The sequence below is a fragment of the Protopterus annectens genome, chromosome 6.part0 (genome assembly GCF_019279795.1).
Source record: "Protopterus annectens isolate FY-2018-M chromosome 6.part0, PAN1.0, whole genome shotgun sequence".
Taxonomy (NCBI): domain Eukaryota; kingdom Metazoa; phylum Chordata; order Ceratodontiformes; family Protopteridae; genus Protopterus; species Protopterus annectens.
The window spans coordinates 1,934,700,067-1,934,727,194 of NC_056737.1; the positions used below are offsets into that span (position 1 = coordinate 1,934,700,067).

General features: G+C 44.1%; 1 protein-coding gene across 1 annotated transcript in view; it reads right to left on the reverse strand.

Annotated features, from left to right (window-relative positions):
- Positions 1 to 27,128, reverse strand: part of NUP35 (nucleoporin 35) — an 813,253-nt gene that overhangs the window by 679,243 nt on the left and 106,882 nt on the right. Inside the window, exon 3 of the mRNA XM_044075241.1 lies at positions 10,045 to 10,172. Coding sequence (XP_043931176.1) covers positions 10,045 to 10,172 — 128 coding nt within the window. The remainder of the gene's footprint in view (positions 1 to 10,044; positions 10,173 to 27,128) is intronic.

Consider the following 27,128-nt stretch of genomic DNA (forward strand, 5'->3'; position numbering starts at 1 on the left):
AGGAAAGGGGAGTATGAAAGAGTATAAAAGGGCAGAAGGTGGTAGGGATAAGATGGTGACAAAAATTAATGAGATGAGGATAACCCCTGGTACCACAGGCAATGAATCTGAGGAGGGCATGGGGGAGAGAAGTCCTTCCTAGTCCATCCAGCACTAGGTGACACAGGCAAGTAGGCAGCCAATTCTGTTCAAATGCGAGATAAAGTGTATTTGTGTTGCTGGCAATTCATGGCAGACTGAAGTCATTGAATAATGACATACGAGTTTCAGATTTCACCTTCAGAAAATGCATTAGTAGCTTCATCTATCTGAATTTCCCACTGCCTAGATGTCTGATGACTTGCAGTCCTGCTTGGGATCTTACCTGTTGGTTAATTTTTGTCCCTGCCTTTTGTCTCATTTTATGTGGGCTTTCAGAGATTGAGTTGTCCTTATGTGCCATGTATTGTTGATAAATGGGAGAGGCTAAATCTGGGAAAGTTTTGTGAGCTTGACTAAATCATACCATTCTTTGTTACATAGGTGATTAAGATGAAACTGCTAGTGCAGCTTTACCATTACAGTACCTCTTATTACTTCAATTTGCTCCAGTTAGAGGCCAGGGACTCTAGTGCTCTGCCAAAGTAATCCAAATAGTTACTTCTACCCACAGGCCTAGTACTAGAAGCATGTACAAAAGTAAAAGGGTGCATTTTCTTTGTGAGCTGCTTCTGAACGTTTCGACCCCATTCACAGCTTCTGTCTCAGCATTGCTATATTACCTGTCTGAGATCATGGACTCTGGAATAAGCTGTTACTCTGTGCATTTAACTGGCATTTCTAATTTACATCATGGTTCTAAGTTCTGCCATTGACATTTCTGAAGGCTGGTAAGACCTTTCTCAGGGGTACTCTCATTGTCTGACCTCCTATTGCAAATCCTCTCTCTCCAAGAGGTTTGTAAATTGTTGAAGGAAAAGTGAGTCTTTGTCCTTTTGAACCAGATGCTGTGGTAGAATTAAAAATATCTGTTTTAAAAATGATTCATCTAGTGGCCTTTACTTCTGCTAGAAGAGTGTGTTAGTTACAAGCTTCTGCACTTGCTCTTCATACTCATTTTCCACAAAGTATTATAAACAAAGGTGAATATTAAGTTGCACTGTACGGATTCACGCAGAGAGTTTTGATTTTATCCCATAAAATCTAAACCGTTAGCAAAGATGTCTTCATTTTAGTGGTTTAATAGATGTTTTGTTTGGGGAAGCGTTTAATTTTGGTCATTGTGCATACCTCAACAGTCTACTGAAGGGGTTGCTTGGGTGAAGTGTTCATGCTGGTGGTTGCACATACTAGGAAATGTTACTGTAGGCTTGTTTGTGGAAACATTTCATTTTGGGTGCATGTATACCTGGACATAATTATGAGGATGTTGCTTGGGGAAATAATTCATTGTGTATCAGGGAAGTGCTTGTGCATACATGGTCTTACTGCTGGGCCAATTTGTGTTATTTTGGTGCCTGTGCATACAGAATGCAAACAACTGGAGAGGTTACTGGGGACATACAGAAAGTCAGTCTACAAATTACATTGGGTTACATCACTTTTGCTTGCATTATTCTATTTGTGATTATAATGCCTGAGTGAGATAAAGGTGATCACTAGGTGACTACTGGCAGCATGGAGCTACCATATTTTTTGTGAATTTATCCTGGCTTGTCATGTGTGGAATTTAGGTGGGAGGAAGGGCTCAGTAATATCCAAGTGTTACACCATTTGACTGAATGACTCAGGTCTTCTCATTACTGATGAGTCTGTGTTACATAACAGCTGCACAATGTAATATAATGAATGCCTACTCAACAGGTTATGTGCCATAATTATCACCTGTGTCTCAGCATTCATACCTTTGCAGTAATGAAAGGAAGGTCATTATCACAATAGCAATATGTGCAGTTACAATATAGCAGTTAGTCATTATCACTTTTCTGGGAAAAAAGTCTCAGCTGCTGTCACAGCTATTCACACAAGTAGAAGTCGTTATCATTTTGATGAATTTACAAGCCAGGTTGTGTTTTTCTCTGCTTGGAGTCATTGCAAGCAACCCCCCCCCCATTCTTCAACTGTCTTACCCTGCTTTTTTATCTTTACATGTGCCCTTTCTGTGCCCCCTTGTCAACGTCTACCCATGCAGTATTTCAGCCAAGGTAAAGTAAGAATGCACATTCTGATGGTGTGTGCATCAGTGGGCAGCACACACAGACGCCATGACTGTTAGGATCATCCTGGATGGCAGTGGGGAACTTGGAGACTCCAGTTCAGTCCCACTGGGCTGCTTGACAGTATATGCATGGTTTCATGGGTGCCACTATGATGCCTTCAGTCCATCTCCGAAAGGCCCCCTGCAAAAAGAAGAGAGTCTAGGTACATCTTTCTCCAATGCAATGTGGCCTTCCACTCTCCCTCCACTCTGGCACAGTACATGTATGTAGGTCAGTGCAGCAATTAGTAAATAACTTCCGTCCTTGATCACGTAGGTCCATTGCTGAATGAGCACACGTAAAGAGAAAAGGCAGACTGCTGACACTGAAGCAGGTCATGAGACAGTAGTGGTATGAGCAGTCTGAGTGGGCAGCCAGCACAAATGGTCTAACCAGGTAATGCATTATGATATACATATATATGTACTCGTCCAATAGATCTGTCAAACATCAGTAGTAATCTGCTTGCATGGTCTTTCCTGTGCAGGTTCGTCTATCTTCTGACACTGACATGGCTTCATGAACAGGAGAACGACAAGTGAGAGTGTTGGTATGTGTCCATTTCTACATTCACTGAGCTGCCAGCTATGCCTCCAAAAGTGAAAACCAGTACAACTTCAGCTTCCCCACATTCAGTGTGAAGGTATACTGGATTGCAAGAAGAGTTATGCATTGGAGCGGAGTACTGCAGTTGTTGGAAGAGAAGTGTCCCATCTACCCAGAGCCCGACATTCTTGTGCTGCACATTGGAGGGAATGATGTCAGTCAACCACTTGGAAGGCTATGGCTTCGAATCACAGCAACATTTGAACACCTGAATTCTTGGTGTTCACGTTGTCATTTTGTGTGATCTGATATAATTCTTCGGCAGATATGGAAAAAGTACAGTTTTGTACCTACCATAAATGTAGATGTCCGAAAGGTATGCATCTGCAGTCATCACATATTGGTTGTCCTGCCTCAGGCAGCCCTTCGGTCGGCCGGATTCCAAAGTCTGGGTCCGGCGTCGGCTGATGTCGCACTTTCCCCCACGTCAGAGCACCTGGGGTATAAAAGCATCAGCAGACGCTATCTTCCTCAGTTTTTCTTGCCCCAGATGCCAGGTGCCCTCTAAGGAAGGCTAAATTTGGAGAGCTGGATTTAAAAAATCCAAACATGCACAGTAATATAACAAATACACCATAATAGATCACCCCAGCTAGCTACAAGAGGGATAAGTACCCAAGAAATACCACAGAGGGGAAGGAGGGAGGGTAAACCTGACTGCAGATGCATACCCATCGGACATCTACATTTATGGTAGGTACAAAACTGTACCATGTCCTTCAAGGATGCATCTGCAGTCATCACATATGGGTAGAATACCATAGCCAATCTGGGGGTGGAGGAACTATGTAAAGGATGGTGTAGCCAAGATGCCCTGCAGGACTGCCGTAGCAAAGCCTACTCTGGATCTGGAATATAAAGGTAAATTGTAATGCTTGGCAAATGTATGCACAGAGCTCCATGTAGCAGCTTCTAAAATGTCCTTGGTAGCCACCCCTCTTAAGAAGGCTGTGGAGGTGGCTGTGGCTCTCGTGGAATGAGGTCTAATGTTAGCTGGCACAGTTTTTTCCATGAAAGTAGTAACAAAAATGAATGCAATTCCCTATCCATTTTGAAATTGTCTGTTTGGAAATTGCTTTTCCTTGTGTTCCAGCAGCATATGCTACCAACAGCTGGTCAGTTTTTCTGTAGCCTTTAGTTCTGTCCAAATAGTAACGCAACTGTCTGTGTATGTCCAGGGTGTGCAGAAGTTTCTCCCCTTTGTTTTGTGGATTCGGAAAGAAGGTAGGCAAGTGAATAGCTTGGTTTAATGAAACCCTGGATACCACCTTTGGCATAAATGTAGGATTGGTTCTCAATGAAACTCTGTCCTGATGAAAAATAAGAAATGGCTGTACTGCCATAAGGGCCTGTAACTCAGATACTCTTCTTGCTGAGGTTAAGGCCAGAAGGAAAGCAGTCTTCCAAGACAGGAACTGTAATTCTGCAGATGCTGCTGGTTCAAAGGGAGGCAGTGTTAGTTTTTCCAACACGAAGTTAAGGTCCCAAGTAGGTAGGGGTGGTTTCCTTGGAGGACTGATGTTTTTGATTCCTCTTAGAAACTGTCTTAGGAGAGGATGAGAGAAGACAGGTGGATCAGTATTGTACTCTGCTGAAATTGCTGAAGCATGAATTTTAATGGAAGAGTAGGACAAACCATTGTGGAACATTTCTGCCAAGTATTCCAGGATATGTGCCATGTTAATCTCTGTCGCATCTAGGCCCTTTGTGGTGTTCCAAATGGTGAAAACTTTTCCATTTTGCTGAATATGCCTTTCTTGTGGAAGGCCGGCGAGCTTCCATAATAATATCTTTCACTCTCTGGGATAGCTTATCCTGAGGAGGAGTCAAGGTATTTTCCAGGCTGTTAGTTGCAAAGTTTTCAGGTTGGAATGCAGAGTTTTGTAGTTGTGCTGTGTCAGTAGAAGTGGCCATAGTTTTGTGCATGACATGCTCTTTAACAGTGGGTACCAGTGCTGTCTTGGCCAGTTCGGAGCTATCAGAATCACTTTTGGTTGCTCTGTCCTGATCTTCAGTAAAACCTTGGTCATTAATGGGAGAGGTGGAAATGCATACACTGTTAGAGTTCTCCAGCTGAAAGAGAGGGCGTCCACTTTCCATGCTTGTGGGTGGTATGTCCTTGAGCAGAATTTCTTCAGTTGATGATTGTGGGGGGAGGCAAAAAGATCTATGTCCGGCCTCCCCCATGATTGTGTTAGCTGTAGAAAGATGTCCAGGTGCAGCATCCATTCGTGTGCATCCATGATATTTCTGCTTAAGCTGTCCGCCAGTATATTGTCTTTCCCTGGCACAAACTGGGATTGTAGCTGTATATTGAGCTTCAAGGAAAGTTCCCATAGATTCATTGCCAGCCTGCAAAGAGGATAGGAATGGGTGCCTCCTTGCTTGTTTATGTACCACATAACCGTGGTGTTGTCTGTCATTAGCAGATGGCCTTGATGCAGAAAGGGTTTGAAGGCTTCGACTGCATGCATCACTGCCAGCATTTCCTTTTGGTTTATGTGCATGCGTAGCTCTTTTTGCGACCATAGACCTTGAATGCATCCGCCCTCCAAGTGCGCTCCCCATTCGTGGTCTGAAGCGTCTGTTGTAATGGTTTGGCTGGCTATTGGTTTGCTGAAAGGCAGACCCCTGTTTGACTGGCTTGCTTGAACCCACCACAGAAATTCCTTTTGAAGGCATGGAATGAGTGGTATCAAAGTTTCCAGGCTGTGACTGTGCAGAGTCCATAAACTCCTTAGGTACCATTGTAGTTTCCTCATATGTAGTCTTGCTTGCGGAATCAGAAGGATGCAAAAAGCCATGTAACCCAGGGCCTGCAGGATTTTCCTTGCAGTCAGCTGGGTTTGTCTTGTCAGATTTTTGAAGTAATCTGGTAGTTGACTTTGTTTTTCTTCTGTGAGAAAGGCCATTTGGGTGGTTGTATCTAGATTTGCACCCAGAAAAGTTATTCTTTGGGATGGAACAAGTCTTGATTTGTGAATGTTGACTGTATATCCCAAGGCCTGAAGTAGGTGGATGGCATAATTCAAGTGTTTTACCAAAGTTTGTTGGCTGTCCGCTTGTATATGACAGTCGTCCAGATATGGGTATATTTGAATCCCCTGAAGTCTGCAGTATGCCATTACTGATGCCAGGCATTTCTTGAATACTCTGGGCGCAGTAGATAAGCCAAAGGGCAATGCTGAGAATTGATAATGCTCTGACCCTGCAAGAAATCGGAGATCGGCTGAGGCAAGAAAGAGTCCCCAACAGTGTACTTAGCTTTTTGAAGTCTTCGGTAGCTGAATTACAGGAGCTGGCCGACCGGCACTTGCAAACTGCCTCTGCTTCGGGCACCACACGGCAAGAAAGACTGGGGAAGATGGCGTCGGCTGATGCTTTTATACCCCAGGCGCTCTGACGTGGGGGAAAGTGCGACATCAGCCGACGCCAGACCCAGACTTTGGAATCCGGCCGACCGAAGGGCTGCCTGAGGCAGGACAACCCATATGTGATGACTGCAGATGCATCCTTGAAGGACATCAGCAAACAGTCAACGGGCAGCTCATAAGGCCAGACGTTTACAGAATGGGTTCATGCATGGCTTGATGCACAGGGTCGGAGGATCTACAATCTGCCATGAAACATCACAGCGGAAGATGTTCACCTGTTCAGAAGGGATGGCGTTCACCTAACTGAGGAGGGCATTGCGTTGTTCTTAACCGACCTCCAGAATGGCATGAGGAGAGCTATGCAAGATTGGTAACATACAGCATGTGAGAAGAATGGAAAACACCCATGACCAAGTAGGACCAGTATAGTAAGTAAAACTCTATTATGAAATGTGTTGTGTAAAATATATTTATCTGAGTTTGACAATTAACTGTGGTAAGGAGCTGGCGAGGGTGCTGAGAAAAACTGTTTCAGGAGATTGCTACGATGTACAATCTAATATGTCAGTGACCAGCCTGCAATACTTCTTTTTTTAGTCTGCTTTTATCAGGCATGTGTAGAGTTTAGATGACAGGAAGGGCAAACTGCTGGCACTGAAGGAGGTCATGAGACTGCAGTGGTTTCAGCTGTCTTGAGTGGGTAGCCAGCACAGCTATCGGACAAATGAGAATGCCTTGCCTGCCACTGAAGTCCCATGCCTGTCCTGAGTTCATTAGTGATGTGGCGGTCCTTAACTTGCTTTTTCTCTTTACATGTACCTATTCAGCAGTATGTTGGCTACACCAAGAAAGTGTATATTTACAATCGTGTTGTGTCTACATGGTAAAACAACTGCTTCTGAATGCTGTACACATTAAAAGATTTCAGTTTTGTTAGGACTCAGGTTATGGAAATTATGATTTTTTTTCATATTTTGCTAAATAACTTTGCAAGGGAGCATGTCAAGTGTGCCAAATAATACCTCATTTTGAGGACAGTATTAACTGTTCCAACATGGTAAAAGAATGGTGCCTATAATATGTTCCACACGTGTAGATATCAAAGTTTGCTTTGGATTTAGGTTATGGAAATTATGATTTTATTTCATATTTTGGTACATAACTTTGCAAGGGAGCATAAGAATGTGCTAAGTAATACCTCAATTTGAAGATAGTTTTGATAGTTCCAACATGGTAATAGAATGGTGCCTGTATGTTGTACACATGTGCAGATATTAAAGTTTGTTTCAGACTTAGGTTATGGAAATTATGATTTTTTTCATATTTTGGTAAATAACTTTGCAAGGGAGCATATCAGTGTGCCAAGTAATACCTCATTTTAAAGACAGTGCGACTCCTTACAACATGGTAAAATAACTGTCTGTGCTCTGTACACATGTACAGAAATCAGTTTGTTCAATCTTGTACGATTATGAAAATTATACATTTACAATAATTATTATGCCCATATCTTTGCAAGGGAGCATGGTGATGGCACAAATGATGCATCATTTTGAAGTTGACATTCAGATGCACAACCTTTACACTGATATGTAGGCTCTGTCTGTTACAGGTGAAGAGATTTTATGCTTCATCAATTATGAGAAATATATTAATCATATTTCTGTGACTATCGCAAGAAAGGAGCATCACACAGTAATGGTTAAGGTATTATTTTAAAGCTGACATTCATACTAACAAATTAAATTCAAATTGTATGGGTCTGCATGGTACTTTGAGCAGGATATTGTGCTTTGCTTTTCCAAAAAGGTAAAACATATGCACAATATCAACATTCCTTGCCAAATAGTGCATATCAAAGTCATTATTAAATATCAACATTTGCACTGTTGGAAAGGTCAGTGTCTGATGAACAACTTTCGCTTTTATATTTTTAGTCTAGCTCTTATAGTTAAAGAGTTATAAACATTTGTTTTCTGTATGGTATTAGAAATGGATTTTCTGAAAATGAGCTCAGGCTGCACTGTTGTTCCTATGGTGGAATTAAGCAGGCAGCTTTTTCAGTGCTGCTCCGGAGTGAACGAGTTAACTCAGTAGAAACGTAGCTCTCCAACAACCAACTCATCCTAAACCCTAAAAAAACAAAACTCCTACTCTTCCTCCCTAAAACAGCTAACCACATCAAAACCTCCTTCACTATCCAGTCACTCAATAAGACACCAACTGTAGCCGAATCAAGCTCAAAACTCCTTTTTATTACAATCTATGACCAACTAAAATTCGATCTCCACATAAATAACTGTATTAGGAAAACCCACCTTAAACTCTGTCTACTATACAGAAATAACAAATTTCTTACTCAGGAAGCCAGGATAGCCCTCACTCATGCCTATCTTCTTCCCTGCTTAACATATTGCTCTCAAATTCTTACTAACCTTAACTCCTCGCTAGACTTCAGACTACTTATCACAAAGTAGCTAGATTTGCAACCCAACAACCCTACAGATCTCACCACTGTCTCTCACTAGGATACTTAAACTGGTTCGAACTGCCCCAGCTCCTCCTCCTCCTCTCTCAGCTCCAAACCGCATACTCAATCCTGTATCAGCCATCGTTCTGTCCAGCCTTACACTCAATCATCTCCCACTATGCTCCTACAAGAAACCTCCGTAAGCTCTTCCCAAGACCTTCTAAAAATCCACAAGCCCAAATCTAAAGCAGGACAAAATGTATATAGCTACCACCCCTCTATTGAATGGAACAAACTTCCCCCTCGAGATTCGGACACAGGCACATTCCAAACAGTTTAAGCTAACACTAAAGGAATATTTCAATAAGAAATGGATCTGCCAATGTTCAAATCCTCCTTGAAAACTTCACACCTGATTTTTGTACTTTATACTCCTTTCTGCTTAACTAATATATGTACAACCAATTGTTATCTGTATAAGATTTAGCTGTATTCTACATGTATAAAATCTATATGAAGTACTTAATGTTATATTTGTATGCATTGGAGCTCATCTCCCCAGGCCTCTGCTGAAAAAAGGCCTTGGCTCAGTCAGACATTCCTGGTCAACAAATGTAAAATAAATAAATAAAAAATAAATATGATGAAAGACCCAGTCACACTTTTTTTTTTTAATAGATCATAAACAGCGATTCTACAAAACACCCATACTTGGGACCCTAAATCTACCCTAACAAACAAGTCTCACTGGAGGGATAAGCTCCTAATTAAACATATTCCCAGCTTATGGAATAAGCCAATACTGCAGTCAAGCAGAATACTACTTTGTGTACCTTTAGAGTAAGTCAAGATGACTGGATGGTTGACAAAATTACACCAAGGATATGAAGTACGACCTTGCTCAATTTAGGAGGGGAGCACTACCCAAGTGCTCATAAAGGGTGGCAAGATATTTTAAGTGCGCCTTCTTAAAGATGCATGTTACTAGGAATCTTACAGCTTCTGTGACTACTTGCTTAATTATTGTTACTATATTCCTAAGGAATGACTGATGGCTTTTAACAAAAGGCTGAAAGATTCTGATGCTCAGTAAAAGGCCTGGCAGTTTCTTGCTTTATGGAGCAATGTTTTCTTTTTAAACAGAACATAAAGCTCATACGAAGATATGGGGCAATTTTTACAAATAAAGAAAAGATATGAAAATATTGTAATCTAGGATAATGTTTGCCCCAAACATTTTGTCATCCATTCTAGGCATATCAACAGCGTCAAAAGAACTCCCAAACCATCACAATCAAAAAGGCTAAACTACAAGACTTCAAGCATTATCTTCAGTGACCAGTACTCATATCTTTACCTGTTTCTTTGAACTCAGTGGAGTGAGTCCAAGTCCTGGACTTGGTAGGTCATCATAAATGCTTCTAACTGGTGGTGCACCACTTTTATCTTTCGGAGCTGGAACAACAAGCTTAGGCGGAGAACCTCCTGCAGAACGCAAAGAAAAATTACACCAACTGCATTTAATGACCATATGTAGCAGCTCTTTTTACCAACATTACAGCAACACACTCTTTTTGAACAAAGCATAAAAGCAGGGGAAAAAACCCTGAAGCAGTATGACAGAATTATATCAAAAAGTAATGCTGAAGAGAAACTTTGAAACTTCAGTGTTCAAACGAATGAAATGTTTTTTTATTTTTTTTTTAAATGCCTGGTTGCTGAACATAACTTATGTTGGAATACAGTATACAGGTACAAGAGGCACCCACAATCCAAAATAAACACAACATATGCAAGTATGTGTATGACACGTCAAGAGATTTGTAAAAAAAATCCCAGCACTTCACTCCTCTAAAGCTAATGCTTCTACCAAGGTCTCTGGCATGACAAATCTGATCTTTACATCATGAAAAAAAGGAAACTGTAAATTGCCAGCAACCGTTCAAATGAATACCAGTGTTAAGAATTACAAACTATCCTTGAAATCTGGTGCCCGTCTTAATTTCAATTAAATTATAAAATGTCGACGCATTTATAAAATGTCAACAATTTTAAAAGCTACTACTTCTTACTGTCTTACTTTGGTTCCTTCACAAGGTACAGCAGACTCAAGAGAGGTACAGAGTGTAAAGGGTGTTACGGGGGGGGGGCTCTTCTAAAATATCCCAGTTAAAAATTACCGCTATTTGCATTTATCAGACTTGCAAGTTTAAACAGCGAACCATGAAATTACTATGACAGAAGGGCTGGGAAGATAGAGTGCATAACCTACAAAACTTTTAGTTATGTACTTACCATAACTTTAGATGTTTGGGATCCATCTCGCCTACATTCAATACTGATGGGCTCGGAGCCGATCGCTCGGCTCCGACTCGGCACGCTATGCTATAGAGCGAGGCCTCTTATTGGCTGAGCTATTTCTTATCCCAGGATGCACCACCACTAATCCCCCAGATCTTGTTTGTCCGCATTCATGCACACATGCACAACTTGTTTATATAACATTGTCTGATGTTTCAAGATGAAACAGGATTCGGACCTTCTGATATCTTCTGATCTCCAAGGAAGGGGGAAGGAGGGTGGGTTATTGGGAATGTAGGCGAGATGGATCCCAAACATCTAAAGTTATGGTAAGTACATAAAAGATGTTATGTGATCCTATCTCGCCTACATTCAATACTGATGGGACAGCGTCCCTAGCACCTAAATCCTGGGTGGCTCATTGGAAAACACTCCTGAGCACTGTGGAACCAAATGAAGCTCGTACTCTAGATGCCACATCCAATTTGTAATGGGAAATGAAAGTGTGCGGGGAAGACCATGTAGCCGCAGCACAAATGTCACTAATGGCAAGCTTAGAATGAAAAGCTATCGAAGTAGCCATAGCTCTTGTAGAATGAGCTTTGATGGAGGTGGTAAGCTCTTTATTAGAATAAGAATAAGCTTGAGTAATACAGTCCCTGATCCATTTGGCAATAGTGACCTTTGTGACGGCTTTGCCCAATCTATTGTCCGCAAAGGATACAAACAACTGATCTGTTTTCCTTGTTTGTTTGGTCCTATCTAAATAAAAACGCAACTGCCTGTGGACATCTAATGTGTGGAATATGAATTCCGCTTTGTTAGAATACTTCAGAAAGAAGACTGGAAGTTCTAATGACTGTTGTAGGCAGAAATTGGAACAAACTTTAGGGACAAAGGATGGATTTGGCCTGAGAGATACTCTGCCTGTGAAAAACCAAGTACGGAGGTTTTACAGACAAAGCTTGAAGCTCTGAAACCCTTCTGGCAGAAGTAATCGCCATTTTTCCACGATAGAAATTTTAAATCACATGTCGCTCCCGGTTCGAAGGGGGAGGAAGTTAAGGCGCGTAACACCACATAGAGATCCCATGGAGGAGCAGGATGAGAAATCGGAGGTCTTAAAAGCGCAGCACCTTTCAAGAAGGTCTTACACAATCTGTTGCTCATTAAAGGTGGGTTTATAGATTCGTGAAAATTGGAAATAGCTGCCAATTGAACCTTGATGGTAGAGACTGAAGAGCCTTGATTGAGAAGAGAAGTTAGAAATTTCAGTACTTCTGATACAGGAATAGTGATGGGATCCAGACCCCGGAGTTGAACCCAAATAGCAAATCTTTTCCATTTGCTAGAATACAATTTCTTTGTAGCAGACTTGTGGGCCGAAGATAAAATGTGTACAACTTCCGGATACAAGGTATGACTCCTGACTATAGTCGGAAGAGGAGGAGCCAAGCCGTCAATTTTAAGGTGTGTAGGGACTGGTGGAATAGTCCCGACTGATGAACCAATAGGTCTGGGATCTGATCCAGGAACCATGGACCTTCCAGAGCATATTTCTGAAGATAGGGGAACCATACTTGACGAGGCCAGTAAGGAGCAACTAAGATCATTTTGCTCCCCAAGAGAGATGCCTTTTGGATCACCCTGGGAAGGAGAGGAACTGGGGGAAAGGCATAAAGCAAGCCGGTGGGCCACGGACGGGCTAGTGCATCCATAGGGCTCTTCCCCGGAGCCGGGGTAAGGGAGAAGAACTTTTTGCACTTCGCATTCAGTGGAGTCGCGAAGAGGTCGCAACACGGAACTCCCCATTTGCTGAAAATCTGATTTGCAACTGTAATGTTCAGAGACCATTCGTGTGGAGAGAGGATAGTTCTGCTCAGTCTGTCGGCTATCACATTGGACTTGCCCGGGATATGAGTTGCCACTAGAAAGCGTTTGCTCGACACTGCCCATTCCCAAACTCACATGGCCTCTCTGCAAAGGGGATAGGATTTGGTCCCTCCCTGTTTGTTCAGGTACCAGACCACTGACATGTTGTCGGAGTGAACGGCTATTACGCTCTGAGGGAGGTAATCGTGAAGGGCTTGAAGGGACAGAAGTACCGCCCTCATTTCTAGGATGTTGATATGAAGTAGGGTCTCTTCTGGATGCCATTTGCCTTGGACTGACCTGCCCAGGGAATGCCCCCCCACCCCATCTGGGAGGCGTCCGTGGTCAAAGTGGCCACAGGAGGAGGTGGAACAAAGGGTCGTCCCTGATCCAAATTGGAGGGCACCAGCCACCAGCGAAGGTCCCGTTTGCAGGTTTCCGTGATCCATAGGAGGTGACGGAGAGGGAGTTCCTGAAAGGACCACTGAGCTGAAAGAAGCCACTGGAGAATTCTCATGTGCAACCTTGCTAGGGGAATTAGAAGAACCGTGGCGGACATGGATCCCAATAGCTGCAGGACCATTCTGGCTGGGGCTTTGGATCTGGGAAGTAAGGCTCGAACTTGAGCCTGTATAGTTTGTATCCTGTCTGTAGGTAGATAGACCCGCATTCGGTTTGAGTCTCTCTACTCCGATGAATCTTATGCGTTGAGATGGCAGCAACACAGACTTTGGCCAATTGAAGGTGATTTCAAGGGAATTGCCCAGTGATATCGTGGCTTGTAGGCTCCGCAATAGTAGATGCTTGGAGGAGGCAGTTAGGAGCCAGTCTAGATACGGAAACACCTGGAATCCTAGACTTCTCAGGTGAGCAGTCACGACCGCCAAACATTTGGTGAACACCCTGGGAGCTGTGGTGAGACCAAAGGGCAGCGCGCGGAACTGAAAATGACTGCCTCCTAGGCTGAAGCGCAGATGTCTCCTGGACACTTGATGTACCATGATATGGTAATAAGCGTCCTTGAGATCTATGGAGCACATCCAAACACCTTTCTCCAGCAATGGGAGAATGGTTTGTAGGGTGACCATTCGAACTTGGACTTTTGACTGAACGGTTTAGAATGCTGAGATCCAAAATGGGCCTCAAGTCCCCGGTCTTTTTGGCACCAAAAGAATCTTGAGTAAGTCCCTAATCCGATCTGGTCTCGGGACCGGTTGGATGACTCCTTTTGCAGCAGCTTTGAAACTTCTGAGGCTGCAGTTTCCGTTGACTGGGTGGCGGGTCCGGGATTTTTGGACTGAGGTGGAGAGTGAGAGAAAGGGATGGTGTAACCTCCGGCGATAATTCAAGCACCCATCGGTCCTGAGTGATACCTTCCCAGGCTTTTAGGTGCCTCAAACGACCCCGACTGGCTCCGGAGCTGCACAGTCGGGCAATCCCTCAGGGACTGTGAAAGGCTGAAGAGCCACGAAAGGACTCGCGGTCTCCAGTGTTACGAGGGCCTCTGCCGCCTCTGGGACGGCGTCTTCCAGAAGAATTTCCCCCTCCCCTGCCTCTGGAAGGGGGATCGTCCTGCTGTGAGGGGTAAGACTTCTGAGATCTACGGAACCACATTTTCCCTCCTCTTTTAGCCTTGGGGTAAGGCCGAAAGGGAGTGGAAAATCGTGCCCCTACTGCAGTCAAAGTCTTACCTTCTTGCTCGCAGCGGGTCAGTGTGTCCTTTACCTTGGGTCCAAACAAGGAGGACCAATCAAAGGGGGCGTCGGCAAAGGAAGACTTAAAGGCCTCTGCAAAATGACACAGGCGGAGCCAGGCTTGTCTCCGTAGAGCAATGCCTGTACCCACCGCTCTACTCGCCCCTTCGGCCGCATAAGAAATGAGTCTCATGGACGAGTTTGATATGGACGACAGTGTAGCCAGCTGAGAGCCAACCGTCTGGGACAGCTCCTCAGGCAGGTTACCCAAGAGGGTATCGGAAAGTTCTTTAATCAGATCCCTCTGAAATCTGGTAAAGTGCGTGAGATAGTTCAAGGACCTTAATGTAAAGGCCGCTGAACTTAGGGTGAGCTTACCGTACCGATCCATGCTCCTAGACTCCTTATTAGGAGGATGGACGGACGTCGAAGCCTCTGCTACATCTTGCTGGGTAGCAGATGCCACCACCAAAGCATCTACAGCCACACCTTTCGTCAGAAACTCTTTTTCCGGGGGTGCTGAAAGGAACTTATTAGGACGAGCAGGCACCGGTTCCACAGAGTCTGGGTGTTCCCACGCCCTTCGACAGATCAAATCCAAGAGCTCGAAGGGCGGAGACACCCAGGAGGCGGAGGGCTGAGCCCCGAAGGCCTTAAGGAACACCGACTCATCAGCAGAAGGGGGTTTGGATTGCCAGCCGCCTCATTGTTTAAGGGCTTCCAGGATGTCTGCAAAGGAGACATCATCTGAGGACGACTTGGGGGACCCCTCTGCATCATCGAGATCAGTGTCTGATGTAAGAGACTCATCAGGGGAGTCAACGTGCTTCCTCTTGCACGATCTTTTCCTGTGGGGTTCCTCCGAAGAAGCTTCAGAGGGACCTCCAAGGGGGGGGGCCCCAGTGGGGGTAACCTCAGGCCCCGGGGCTCCGCTAAGGACAGGGGGACTGCCAAAGACCCAGTCTCAGTATGCAGGGAAGGAGCTGGGGAGACCGTGGAGGTAGCCAAAGAAGATTTGGCTAATGCACTCCTCATAGCCCTGAAGGCGGGACCACCAGAATCCTGGGAAGGTCCCACCTCAGTGGCCACAACGGTAGACGGCACTCCCGCAGCAGACGCACCGAGAGGAAGGCTTGGGACCGAAAACATCAGTCCCGAAGCGTCCCCCCCCCGGGGCCGACAGAAGAAGTCCGCGTACCGAACTCCGACTCAAGAGCCGGAGTTGGAGTAAGGGTCAGGCCCGACCCAAAAACCTCCATCGGTTCCACCAGCACCGGCTCCAACGGTGCCGAGGCTGTTGGAGGAGGAACCATAGTAGCAGGGTGGACTATCGGCTCCGAAGCTGAATGGGCTGGAGCCAAAACTAACTTTTGAAACACCGGAGACTGGAAAAGTCTTAGGAGCACCCTGTCGATGTCCGAATCAGACATCTTGGAGGATCTAGAAGACACCGATCGGGTCCGAACCGATTTCTCCATCGGCTCCATAGGACTAGGGGACCGGCTCAGAATGGATTCGATTACTATCGGTTCCGAGGGAGATCTCAAAACAATTTCCCTCGGTGCCGATGAGGACTTCGGCGCCGAAGGGGAAGTCTGAGCTGGCAACCCTCATCTGCTCCAAAATCAGTGGAGCCAATGAAGGTGACCCGCCTCTCGATGCCCCAGTCCTCGGCTCCGAAACCAGAGGGGTCGAGACTGGAGGCATAGAGGCAGACCGTTCCGCCCTCGGCTCCAAAGTCTGTGGAGCCGATGGAGAAGCCTGCCTAGGTTTCTTGGCAGTCGGTTCCGACAGACTGGTCGGAGCCGACGCTTTTTTCTTTTCCGTAGGAGAGGAAGAGGAAGATAAAGCCTCCTCGAAGGATGGCTTAATCAGACCTTTTAAAATTAATTTATTCTTCCTCTCCTGGAGGACTCTCGAAGAAAAGGCGTGACACACGCTACAGGACTCTTGTAGGTGCTTGGCGCCTAAACAATAAACGCACGAGGAGTGGTAGTCCGTTATGGACATTTTATAACCACACCTCGCGCACTTTTTAAACCCAGAGGGTCTATGTTCCTTAGACATGCTGACAAACCCTAAGAAACAAGATTTTAATATACAGAAGAGAAACTAAGTAAGTCACCAACTAGAAGCACAAACACAGCAAATGAGGGTCAAGACCCTCTAACCTTAAGCAGGTACTTGACCTCTGGAAACACAAAAAAAACGCTAGATATTAACAGTAATAGGGGAAGGCCCCTCTAACTTAAACGGGAAACCTTCCCTTAACGAAAAAATACAATTTTCTCAACAAATCTTTTCAAACACACTAGTACAACAACAATAGCTGTTAAAACAGCTTTTAGGTTCAAATTAGCAAATTTCCTGACAGGAAAAGTCTGAATAAAACAGTACTTAGCCCAGCCAAGTTTGAGACCACGTCCTAGCTTGTAAGCGGCAAACGAGATCTGGGGGATAAGTGGTGGTGCATCCTGGGATAAGAAATAGCTCAGCCAATAAGAGGCCTCGCTCTATAGCATAGCGTGCCGAGTCGGAGCAGAGGGATCAGCTCCGAGCCCATCAGTATTGAATGTAGGCGAGATAGGATCACATATCATATATTCCAAAATATCTCCACTCATAAATGTATTTATAACATTCTATGATGTCATATTAAAAAGAAACGTCAAAAGGTTCAGCACAAAGTTAGTACGGTCTTCAGCCTCAGTACTCTGCTGCCAAAGGCATAGGGAAAAAATGAGGTTCTATGAAAGTCAAATACACAAGCAAAAAATTAGACTACAGCTAAAACTCTACAAACATCACGGATGGAGGGGCAGCACATCTGACACACTTGAAAAAGCAAGTACTCGGTGTCATTCTTTCTCAAACACAATTCCCATCGCCCAAAAGCATAAGCTAGATATGTTCAGAACAATTAAATAACCTATACCAATTCAAGTTCGGGGGGGGTCTACAAAGCAAAGACACCTACACCACAGACTAGCAAAATCAATAGGTCTGCATGAAAAACAAACAAAGCTAAAATAGGTCAGATATGACTTCCCAGCCAAACAGCTTCTCACACTAGATATGCAAGCTATTTCTGAAGGTACAAACACTAGGCTATATCCTTAAAAGATACATATTTAAACACTATAATGCAACATTCCACAGAATTCCTGATGAAATTCAGAGAATATCACTTCTTGCATTCGGATTGCTTTACTTATTCTAAGTTTGCCTTGCACATAAAACACTCCGCTATCTGAAGCTGCTATATTGCTGCAGTATAATAAAGGCTTACAAACTTTAAGACACCATATGACTCCAGGGTACAAATAACTATTGTTCAAGGAAAATAGTAAGGCTCCTCATACGTATAAAATAAAGATATGGAAACTTTATTCAGTCCAAGGCCTAGTATCAGGCCAACAAAATGTTATTGCTCTCTGCTAAATGTCACTGTATCAGTTGGAAGAGAAGATGTTAACAGGGTTTAATAGCAAAGCATTTGCAACAGGAAGAGCACATAAGAGTGCCAAAAAGAAATCGCTAAAAAGCAACAAAGTGCAATGTCTCAGAGAGGACAAATTCCAAACTGCAGGGGTAATTTATAAAAAGACTGCTTAACAGAAGACAGAATAAAAAGTTACGTACTCACAATAACGTTCCATGTGAGTTGTTCATCTCACCTTCATTCTTGACTGTTGGGTTTGGAGCCGATCCATCGGCTCCGGTACAGCCGTATGCAAAGCTCGAGGTCTTCCAGTAGCTCGTTGCAAAGCCATTACTCCATGATGCACTGTGAATTACCTCCGATCTAGTTTGCCGCGGCATCTGGAGGTTCCATTGCAAGCTCTGGCCAGTACTACTTGAAAACTTTTATATTTAGCAGTTGCTTTAAATAATTTTTTGCTAAACTTTTTAGATAAATTAGAGAGTTAGGTAGTTAGCTTTTATAGCTTCCTTAAAGCTCCACTTCCCTTGCGTGATGATTAATCTTTAAAATATAGTCCTCGTGTGTTTTGGCCTAGTTTTTCTTACTGTGTTTAAGTAGCTTCTAGCATGTAGTAGCTACTGCAGCAATGATCTTTTGAATATCTACTGTTATAGTCGGTTTACTCACACGACTGTACTTTGTTCTTCATTAAGATCACCACTGCAGTAGTCTTAACTATATGGGTAGATAACAATAGCTTAGACTGATTGGGAGGAGCTCCTGTACAATGGTCTCAGCAAAGCCCGTCCTAGACCTGGAAAAAGTATCTAGTTTATAGTGCTTTGTAAAAGTACGAACAGAGGATCAAGTTGCTACTTCTAGAATACTTCCAGAATATAATCCTTTCCAAAAACCAAAAATGAAGCCAAGGCCCTAGCAGAATGAGCCCTGGACCCACCTTGTTGTGGGTGGCTGCCTCATTCCATTTTGTTTTACCGGCCACTTGGAAATAGTCTGCTTTGACACAGGTTGACTTTTGTTTTAAACCTTCACAAGAAATGAACACCTAATCTAAAAAAGATATTTTTTCTGTTAACATAGTTCCAGAGTGGTCTCTAGACAGCCAAGGTATAGGATAATCATCTTTCCCTTGTTTTTAGGTTCTGAAAAGAAGACAAGTAGATTGACTGCTTGGCTTAAACTGCTATTTGAGTTTACATGCATTAGTTCTCAAGGAAACCCCATCTTTGTGGGGAATGAGACAAGGCCGACCACATCATAAAAGCTTGCAACTCAGATAATCTTCTTGCAGAGGTCAAACCAATCAGTAACAAGTTTCTCATGTTAAGAACCTAAGCCTGCTTGAAGAGCTGGTTCAAATGGAGTAAGTGTGTTTTTGCAACACGAAATTAAGATCAAGGAGGAACCACCTATGTTCTAGGAGGCTTTGTATGAAACACCCCTTCCAAAACCATTTTCATAGGGAAAAAGCACACAGAGGTATCCAAGTGCAAACATGCAGAAATGGATGACAAATTAACTAGATGGAGGAGTAGGACAGGTGGAGAAGTAAAACTGGCCAAAGAACACACACACACACAGGAACACTAGTCCTGAAAGGGTGCTGGTTCTTTTCTTAGCACCAATTAGAAAATCTTTTCCATTTACTAATGCATAGTTTTGTTGCCTCCTTTAATATCTGCTGCATATCCTCAGAAAATATGTGCCTAAAAAGTATTAGGATTATAAAAAGTCAGGCAGCTAGTTACAGTTTTGGGGCTGGGATGCATCACTTGTCCTGTGAGTATTCCCAGTCTGTGGTAACTACCCTGGGCCAGATCCAAAAGGAAGAACTGATATTGCCTGGGCCAGAAGTCACCCCAGTGACAGAACTGATATTGCCTGGGCCAGAAGTCACCCCAGTGACCTTGGGAGATATCTTCTGAATCACCTTGGATATTAATGGAAAGAGTGGAAAAGCATAAAGAAACATTTTTGTCCACGGAAAAGAAAAGTACAGTTGTGTACACTTAACAAAAATGTAGATGTTTGAGTGTATTCACTGTTACAGTCCTTACTTATGGGTTATTCGGCCCCCTGTAGCCCTTGATCGGCCAGAGTACCAAAGGTAAAGGGATATGACATCGGCTGCCATCAGTTGCATTGGATGTCAGTGTCCCTAATACAAAAAGAGGCAGCCTATGTCACTTCTTCAGTCTTTCTTGCCACAAATGTCAGGAGCCCCAAAAAACACAAGGCCTAAGAGAAAAATAAATAATCCTTGGTAAAACAAACCAAATAAAGTCTGCACCTTAGGAAAGGAGAGCAGAGGAAAAACAAAACAAGGGGAAGGAGGGAGGGAAACCAGGACTGCAGCAGTGAATACACTAACATCTACATTTATAGTAAGTGTACACAACTGTATTATGTTCAGTGTTTCACTATTGCAGTTCTTACTTATGGGTTGATTACCAAAGCCCAGAGAAGAGGGAGGAGATAAAGCAATCATGGATTGGAGAGGATGCCTTGCAGAACAGCAGTGACAAACCCTGCCCTAGATCTAGAAAACAAAGGCAAATTATAGTGCTTTGTGAAAGTATGTACAGAAGACCATGTGGCAGCCTCTAAAATATCTTTAGTAGGGACACCCCTTCAAAAGGCTGCAGAAGTAGAGGCTGCTCTTGTGGAGTGGGTCCTCACACCCCAAGGAGGAACCTTGCCATGAAAGGAATAATAGAAAGAAATATAATGTGCAATCCATTTAGAAATGGTTTGCTTAGAAATAGCTTGCCCTGAGCTCCAGGAACAAAACTAACAAATAGCCGAGATGATTTCCGAAGGTAGTTAGTCTTATCCTGGTAAAACCTGAGCTGTCGGTGTACACCAAGAGAATGCAGGATCCTTTCCCCTCTATTTTGAGGGCTAGGAAAGAAGGTGAATGGACTGGTTAAGAGTCAAGCTAGAAACCACCTTCGGCATAAAAGAAGGATTAGTCCTTAGGAAAACCTGATCGGCATGGAAGATGAGAAAAGGCTCCACAGCCATCAAAGCCTGTAGTTCTGAAGTTCTCCTTTCTGAAGATATAGCCAAGAGGAATGCAGTTTTCCAAGAGAAAAACTAAGTTTGCGGTGGCAGCTGGCCCAAAAGGAGCAAGAGTGAGCTTTTCCAACACAAAATTAAGGTCCCAGGCTAGAGTAAGGGCCCTACTGGGAGTTTTAAGTTGCTAGCACCTCCGAGAAACATTTTCATCAGGGGATGAGAGAAAACGGGCTGCTCGAAAGAACTGTAAGCAGAAATAGCTGAAGCATGAATCTTGATAGAAAAGTCCACTTTGAAGCAACTCAACCAAATATTCCAAGATCAGAGGAAGAGTAAGCTGAGAAGATTCCCCTTTAGCTTGCATCCAATGAGAGAAACTTTCCCATTTGCCAGTGTAGGACTTCTAGTGCTAGGCCTCCTGGCCTCACGAAGTCAACCACCTGCTGGGAAAGGGAAGTAGTAGACTGATTCATACAATAAGCCAGGCTGCCAAATGGAGAGCCTGAAATGAGGATGAAGAATCTCTTCCCCCTCCTGAACCAAAAGATCTGGTTTCAGAGGAAGATGCCACGGAGGAAGCAGAGATAGACTGCGAAGCAGAGTATACCAATGCTGCCTGGGCCAGTCTGGAGCTATGAGAATGGTCCTTGGTCTTTCGTCCCTGACCTTCACCAACACTCTTGGAAGTAGAGGAAGAGGACGGAAGGCATAAACTGAAATTAGTGCCCAAGGGAAAGACAGAGCATCCACTTTCCAGGCTTTCCTGTAATGCTGTCTGGTGCAAAAGAGTGGCAGGAGGTGGTTGACCGGGGAGGAGAAAACATTCACCTGCGGAGTGCCCCAGCGCTGAATGATGCTGCAGAAAAAGACTGCTCTGTTCAGTTGCCACTCATGAGGATCCAAGGTTTGTCTGCTCAACTGGTCTGCCAAAACACTGAGCCTTCCTGGAAGAAACTGAGCTAGGAGATGTATGCCGATGATGCTACTGTGGCCCAAAGAATCATGCTCTGCCTGCACAGGGGGGTAAGAATGAGTCCCTCCCAGTTTGTTGATGTACCACATGGCTGTGGTGTTCTCTTTTCTTACCAGCAGAGTTCCAGGAGAAAGAAGATGCTTGAAAGCCAGTAAGGCCTGGTGAACTATCAATTCTTTCAGGTTTATGTGCAAGTGCCTCTGCTGGGCATTCCAACGTCCCTGTATGCACCTGCCATCCAGGTGAGCTCCCCAGGCATAATCCGATGAGTCTGTAGTCAGAACTTGACATGCAGGTGGTGGACGGAAAGGCATGCCCTTGTTTTGTAAACATGCTGTCGCCCACCATAGAAACTTTCTTTGCAGACAAGGAAACAGAGGAACTATTACATCCAGGTCCGGAGTATGTTGACACCAAACATTCTTCAGGTAACATTGCAATTACCTCATATGCAGCTTTGCATATGGAATCATGAGAATACAAGAGGCCATGAATCCAAGAGCTTGCAGGTATTTCCTTGCATGGAGCTGGGACAGGCTTGCCAAGTCCTTGAAAAAATGAAAGTTCCTGCTTCGCCTGACTGACATATCATCTGGGCAGCTGTGTTCAGACTCGCTCCCAGGAATGTTCTCTCTTTGGTTGGTAGCATTTTCGACTTCTGCTCGTTGAGAGTGTAACCCACGGAAGACAGAAGAGTGTTTACAAATTCCAAATCCTTTAACAGCTGCTCCCGAGACTTAGCTTGAATCAGACAGTCGTCCAAGTAAAAATAAATCTGTAGGTTCTTCTGCCTGCAAAAGGCAACAAATGGAGCCAGACACTTTGTAAAAACTCTGGGAGCAGTAGATAAGCCAAAGGGAAGCGCAGAGAATTGATAATGTTGCTTGTCCACTCTGAAGCGAAGAAACCATCTGTAGGTTTCCCGGATAGGGATGTGCAGATAAGCTTCCTTGAGATCTAAAGTTACCAGCCAGGAGTCCTTGTGCAACATTGGTAGCAACTGATGAAGAGTGAGCATTCTGAACTTTGGAATCACAAGGAAAAAGAGTTCTGAATGGAAAGATCTAGGATAGGACACCAAGTGCCCTCTTTTTTTGGCACTAGGAAAAGTCTGGAGTAGAAGCCTTGGCCTACCTGCTGAACAGGAACAGATTCTATTGCCCCCAGATGCAATAGAGCCAATGCTTGCTTTTCTACTTCTGCCCTTTGATTTGAAGGAATGTCCGGGAATCCTTTGAACCTGGGGAAGGTGTGAAAAGAAAATCTGCGTCCTATGGCTACAGTTCTGAGTACCCATTTGTCATCTGTGATGGTGGCCCAAACCTTTGAAAAAAGGGCAAACCTTCCCCCTAAAGGAGACTCCGGGCAAGCATGAACAAGCAGAAGTTGGACAAAGTCATTGAGAACGCTTGGTCTGAGATGTGAGCTTGGAACTTTCAAACTTGGACGTGGAAGCATGCCATTGTTTAGTTCTCGGAGGGGTAGCCCCCTGACCCCTAGCAGATTTGTAACCTCTAGTCCTGGAATGGTTCCACCTGCTAGTATCAGGAAAAGTCCAACTCTTAGAAGGGTAGTTCCTGCTAAAATGAGGAGGCTGAACTTGCAGAAAGTCCTTAACTGTTTGCATGGACTTGGCTTTATCCTCCATCTTCTTGACCAACTCCTCCGCTTTGCTGTTAAGAGAGTCTTTGTGCAAGGGAGCATCTAAAAGCTTTGCCTTAACCGACTCAGGGAGAGGCTGTTCCCGGAGCCAAGCATGCCTCCTGATAACAGGATCCAGTAGCTGCAGCCCTGCAGGAAGCATCAAAACCACAGTGTAAAGAATGCTTACTGACAAGACTGGCAGAATTTAATAAATCCTGCAAAACTTTATTCTCCCCCAAAAGGGGCACAGTTGAAATGTTTGACTTAATAGCCTCCAACGTATGCTGCTGATACTTAAGCATATGAAAGAGACAATTGATAGACCTAACAGCAAGAGTGGCAGAAGTATAAACCTTCTTCCCCTACCTGTCTAGATTCTTTATCAGAAGGAATAGGATTACTGGAAACAGCAGCCTTAACCCCTTTAGGCTCCTGAGAAATAACTTCTGGGTCAGCCAGAGGATTACGGTAGAGAAACAAATGTGAATTATGAACTCTAAAAGTACCTGTCAGGTTTCCTGGGTGCAGGAGGAACAGAGCTGGGATTCAAGGAATTTTCCAGAAAAACATAACCCGCCACCTCCAACACAGGAGGGATAGGCAGAGGCCTGTGTTGAGGCAAATACAAGAATCACCTGATTCTCTTTTTAGATCGAGAATATTCCTGACCTTCCCATTTAAAATAATGTTCCCCAAGAGTATTCAAAGCATCACCAAAAGAATAATCTTCTGGAGGAGAAGCAAATGGAATAGAGTCCTCTGAATCAGAATCCTCATACCCAGAATAAACCTGATAAACTACCTCTTCATCAGCTGAAATACTAGCAGAGTCTGAGCCTGAAAAAGACAAAGCTTCTGGAGAGAGATCCCTACCTCATTTGGAAGGAGGCGGCTGTGAGCCCCTTAAAAAAAAAAAGTCAAAAGATAGTTAACCATTTTAATCATCTGAGACTGAGGAGAACGGGGAGCAACTGGAGCCCGTTTCTTCATATGCTTGTGACGAGAAGATTTACCCGACAGATGGAAGGACTCAGGAGGTTTGGCCACAGAGGAGGTTGTCGGCATGTGCCTGCAGTAAACCAAAACTGCTGAAGGTCCAAACACCAAATGGAAGCCAGAGGCAGAGAGGACTCAGAAATAGTCTCACCAGAGGCCTGGCCCTGAAAATCCGCAGACTGCAGGGGTTGCAATGGCGCCTCACCGACTACCACTGAACTGATTACCAACCTAGAGTCATCGGAAGATTCGACTCTCTGAAGCCTGTCTCGGTCTTTGCCCTTGCACTTCCTAGGAATATCAGAGGCCTGAAGACCGGCGGACGCCATACCGACAAACTTGGCCCAAACTCCGAAGAGCTTAGCTAAGAGCTTAATCAGACAACAAATAGTACGTGGATTAAAGGAAGCACAATGATCACAATTAGGAATATCGTATTCAAGTCAAGCAAATAATGCTGTAAGAATGAAAGCCTCTATGGGGAATCTGCTATCCACAAGTAAAACAATTAAACTTTTTTTGACATTCATTAAGCAAGAAAGAAAAGATCCCCAACGGGGTACTTAGCTGTAGCGGACTTCAACTTTCGTAGCTGGAAATCAATAAGCGAAACGGCCAACCGGCACTCGTGCACAAAAGCTTCTGCTTCGGGCTCTGTGGCAAAGACGACTGAGGAAGTGATTTTGGCTGCCTCCTTTTGTATTGGGGACACAGACATCCAATGCAACTGACAGCAGAAGATGTCATTATCCCTTTACCTTTGGTACTCGGGCCGATCGAGGGCTACCAGGGGCCGGATAACCCATAAGCAAGGACTGCAACAGTGAAACACGAACATCAAAGCAGTCTTCCAAATCTTCCTGGATGCAGTCCTGGATCAGGACAATGTTAACAGATTGTTCCGAGTGGAGGCAGAGATATCCATCAGGGCAGTTTCCCCACAGTTGAATCAATTCCTGAAGTCCCCCGATTCAATTTCCATTTGTTCAGGTTAGTGCTGGTCCTGTTCACCTTGTTTGCTTATCGCACAATTTTTCTCAGATGATATGCAAGATGCATATGGAATAGGATTGCACTAAAAAACTATATCCCTAACTATGAACCTATACAAAGCCATATTTGACCCAGCTTGGTTAGAAATGTTACATCTAAAAGAAATCCCCTTGCACCACATGCTTATGCTCCAGAGAACTCAACCTCATTAGCACAATTAACAGAACATGCTGTAGGGACAGGTTCATAACTCAGATTGCCCATGCTTTGGAACAGACTTCCATACATGTCAAGCAGAGCACCTCACTGACCCACTTCACGAGAGATCTTGATGAGTGGATGGGAAATAGAAAATTCACCATGGAGATAACTCCAGTGGGTCTACTCGACAGAGGCACTGAGAACTAAGGTCAGGTGGCACTATGCCAGGGTAATCCTTTAACTGGTACTGCAGTCACAGTTTTAAACTCCTTGCCATGAAGTGCATAAATATCTTTGAAACTGGATGCCATACCCTTGCTTATAAGTTGTGTAACATAAAAGGATTTCCTTACTACTGCAGACACACTATGGTGAAAAGGCTACGTCACCTTTTAAATGTACTTCTAAAAGCCAGACTACTGGGTCTTTACTACATTGATAATGTTCCTGAGGAATCTGCAGGGTGGATTCCGTAATGAAAGATATTATTATGCACTTCATGGCAACGAGTTTAAAATTGTGACTCCTGTAACAGTTATTAGCCTGGATCAGGCTTTCTTGGAGGTTATTTACGTGTCAAGGCATTCAATTACTTTACCTCATTTGCAAAGGTCTTTGATGTTAGTTTGGACTTCAAAGGAATAGATGCCAAAAAGTTGTGGCCCAAGCACTGAGCCCTGAGGCACTTCACTAGTGACCAGCCTTTTTGTGGAGGCAGATTCCCCTACCCCAACGTCTTGGGTTCTGTGAGCAAACTGGCTATCTAGTGGGTGATGTAGATGTTAATACCACATTCAATGAGCTTTTACAATATCAGAGTGGTGTACTGTGTCGAATACTTTGGCCAGGTCAAGGCACACAATGCATACCATCTTGGCCTTGTCCACTGCATTGGTGACTGTCTAGAAGTCCACCAGAGTGCAGCCATGACCTGCCTTTCACATAACCAAACTGAATTGGATCTAATATCCGCAGGTTTCTTATGATGTCATTTAACATGTCCAGGACTATTTTTGTCAAAACTTTACCTATTATACTGGTCAGTTTTATGGGAAGATAGTTCATTGTGTTAGTGGATGGCCCTCCCTTGTATAGCAGAAAAATCAATTGTTTGTCACGAAGCCTGTGGTTAAATAGTGATTTAAGTGGGCCTGAGTGCATGTTTCCTGCTATTAAAGGAGGCATACCGGGATCTTAATGGGGCTTGTCAATACAGTGCTGTTGGCCCCAGTGTGCGTTTGAGAACCTACAAGTTACAAGCGATTAACACATCCTCTACTGCTGAAAGAACAGGAGGAATTGGT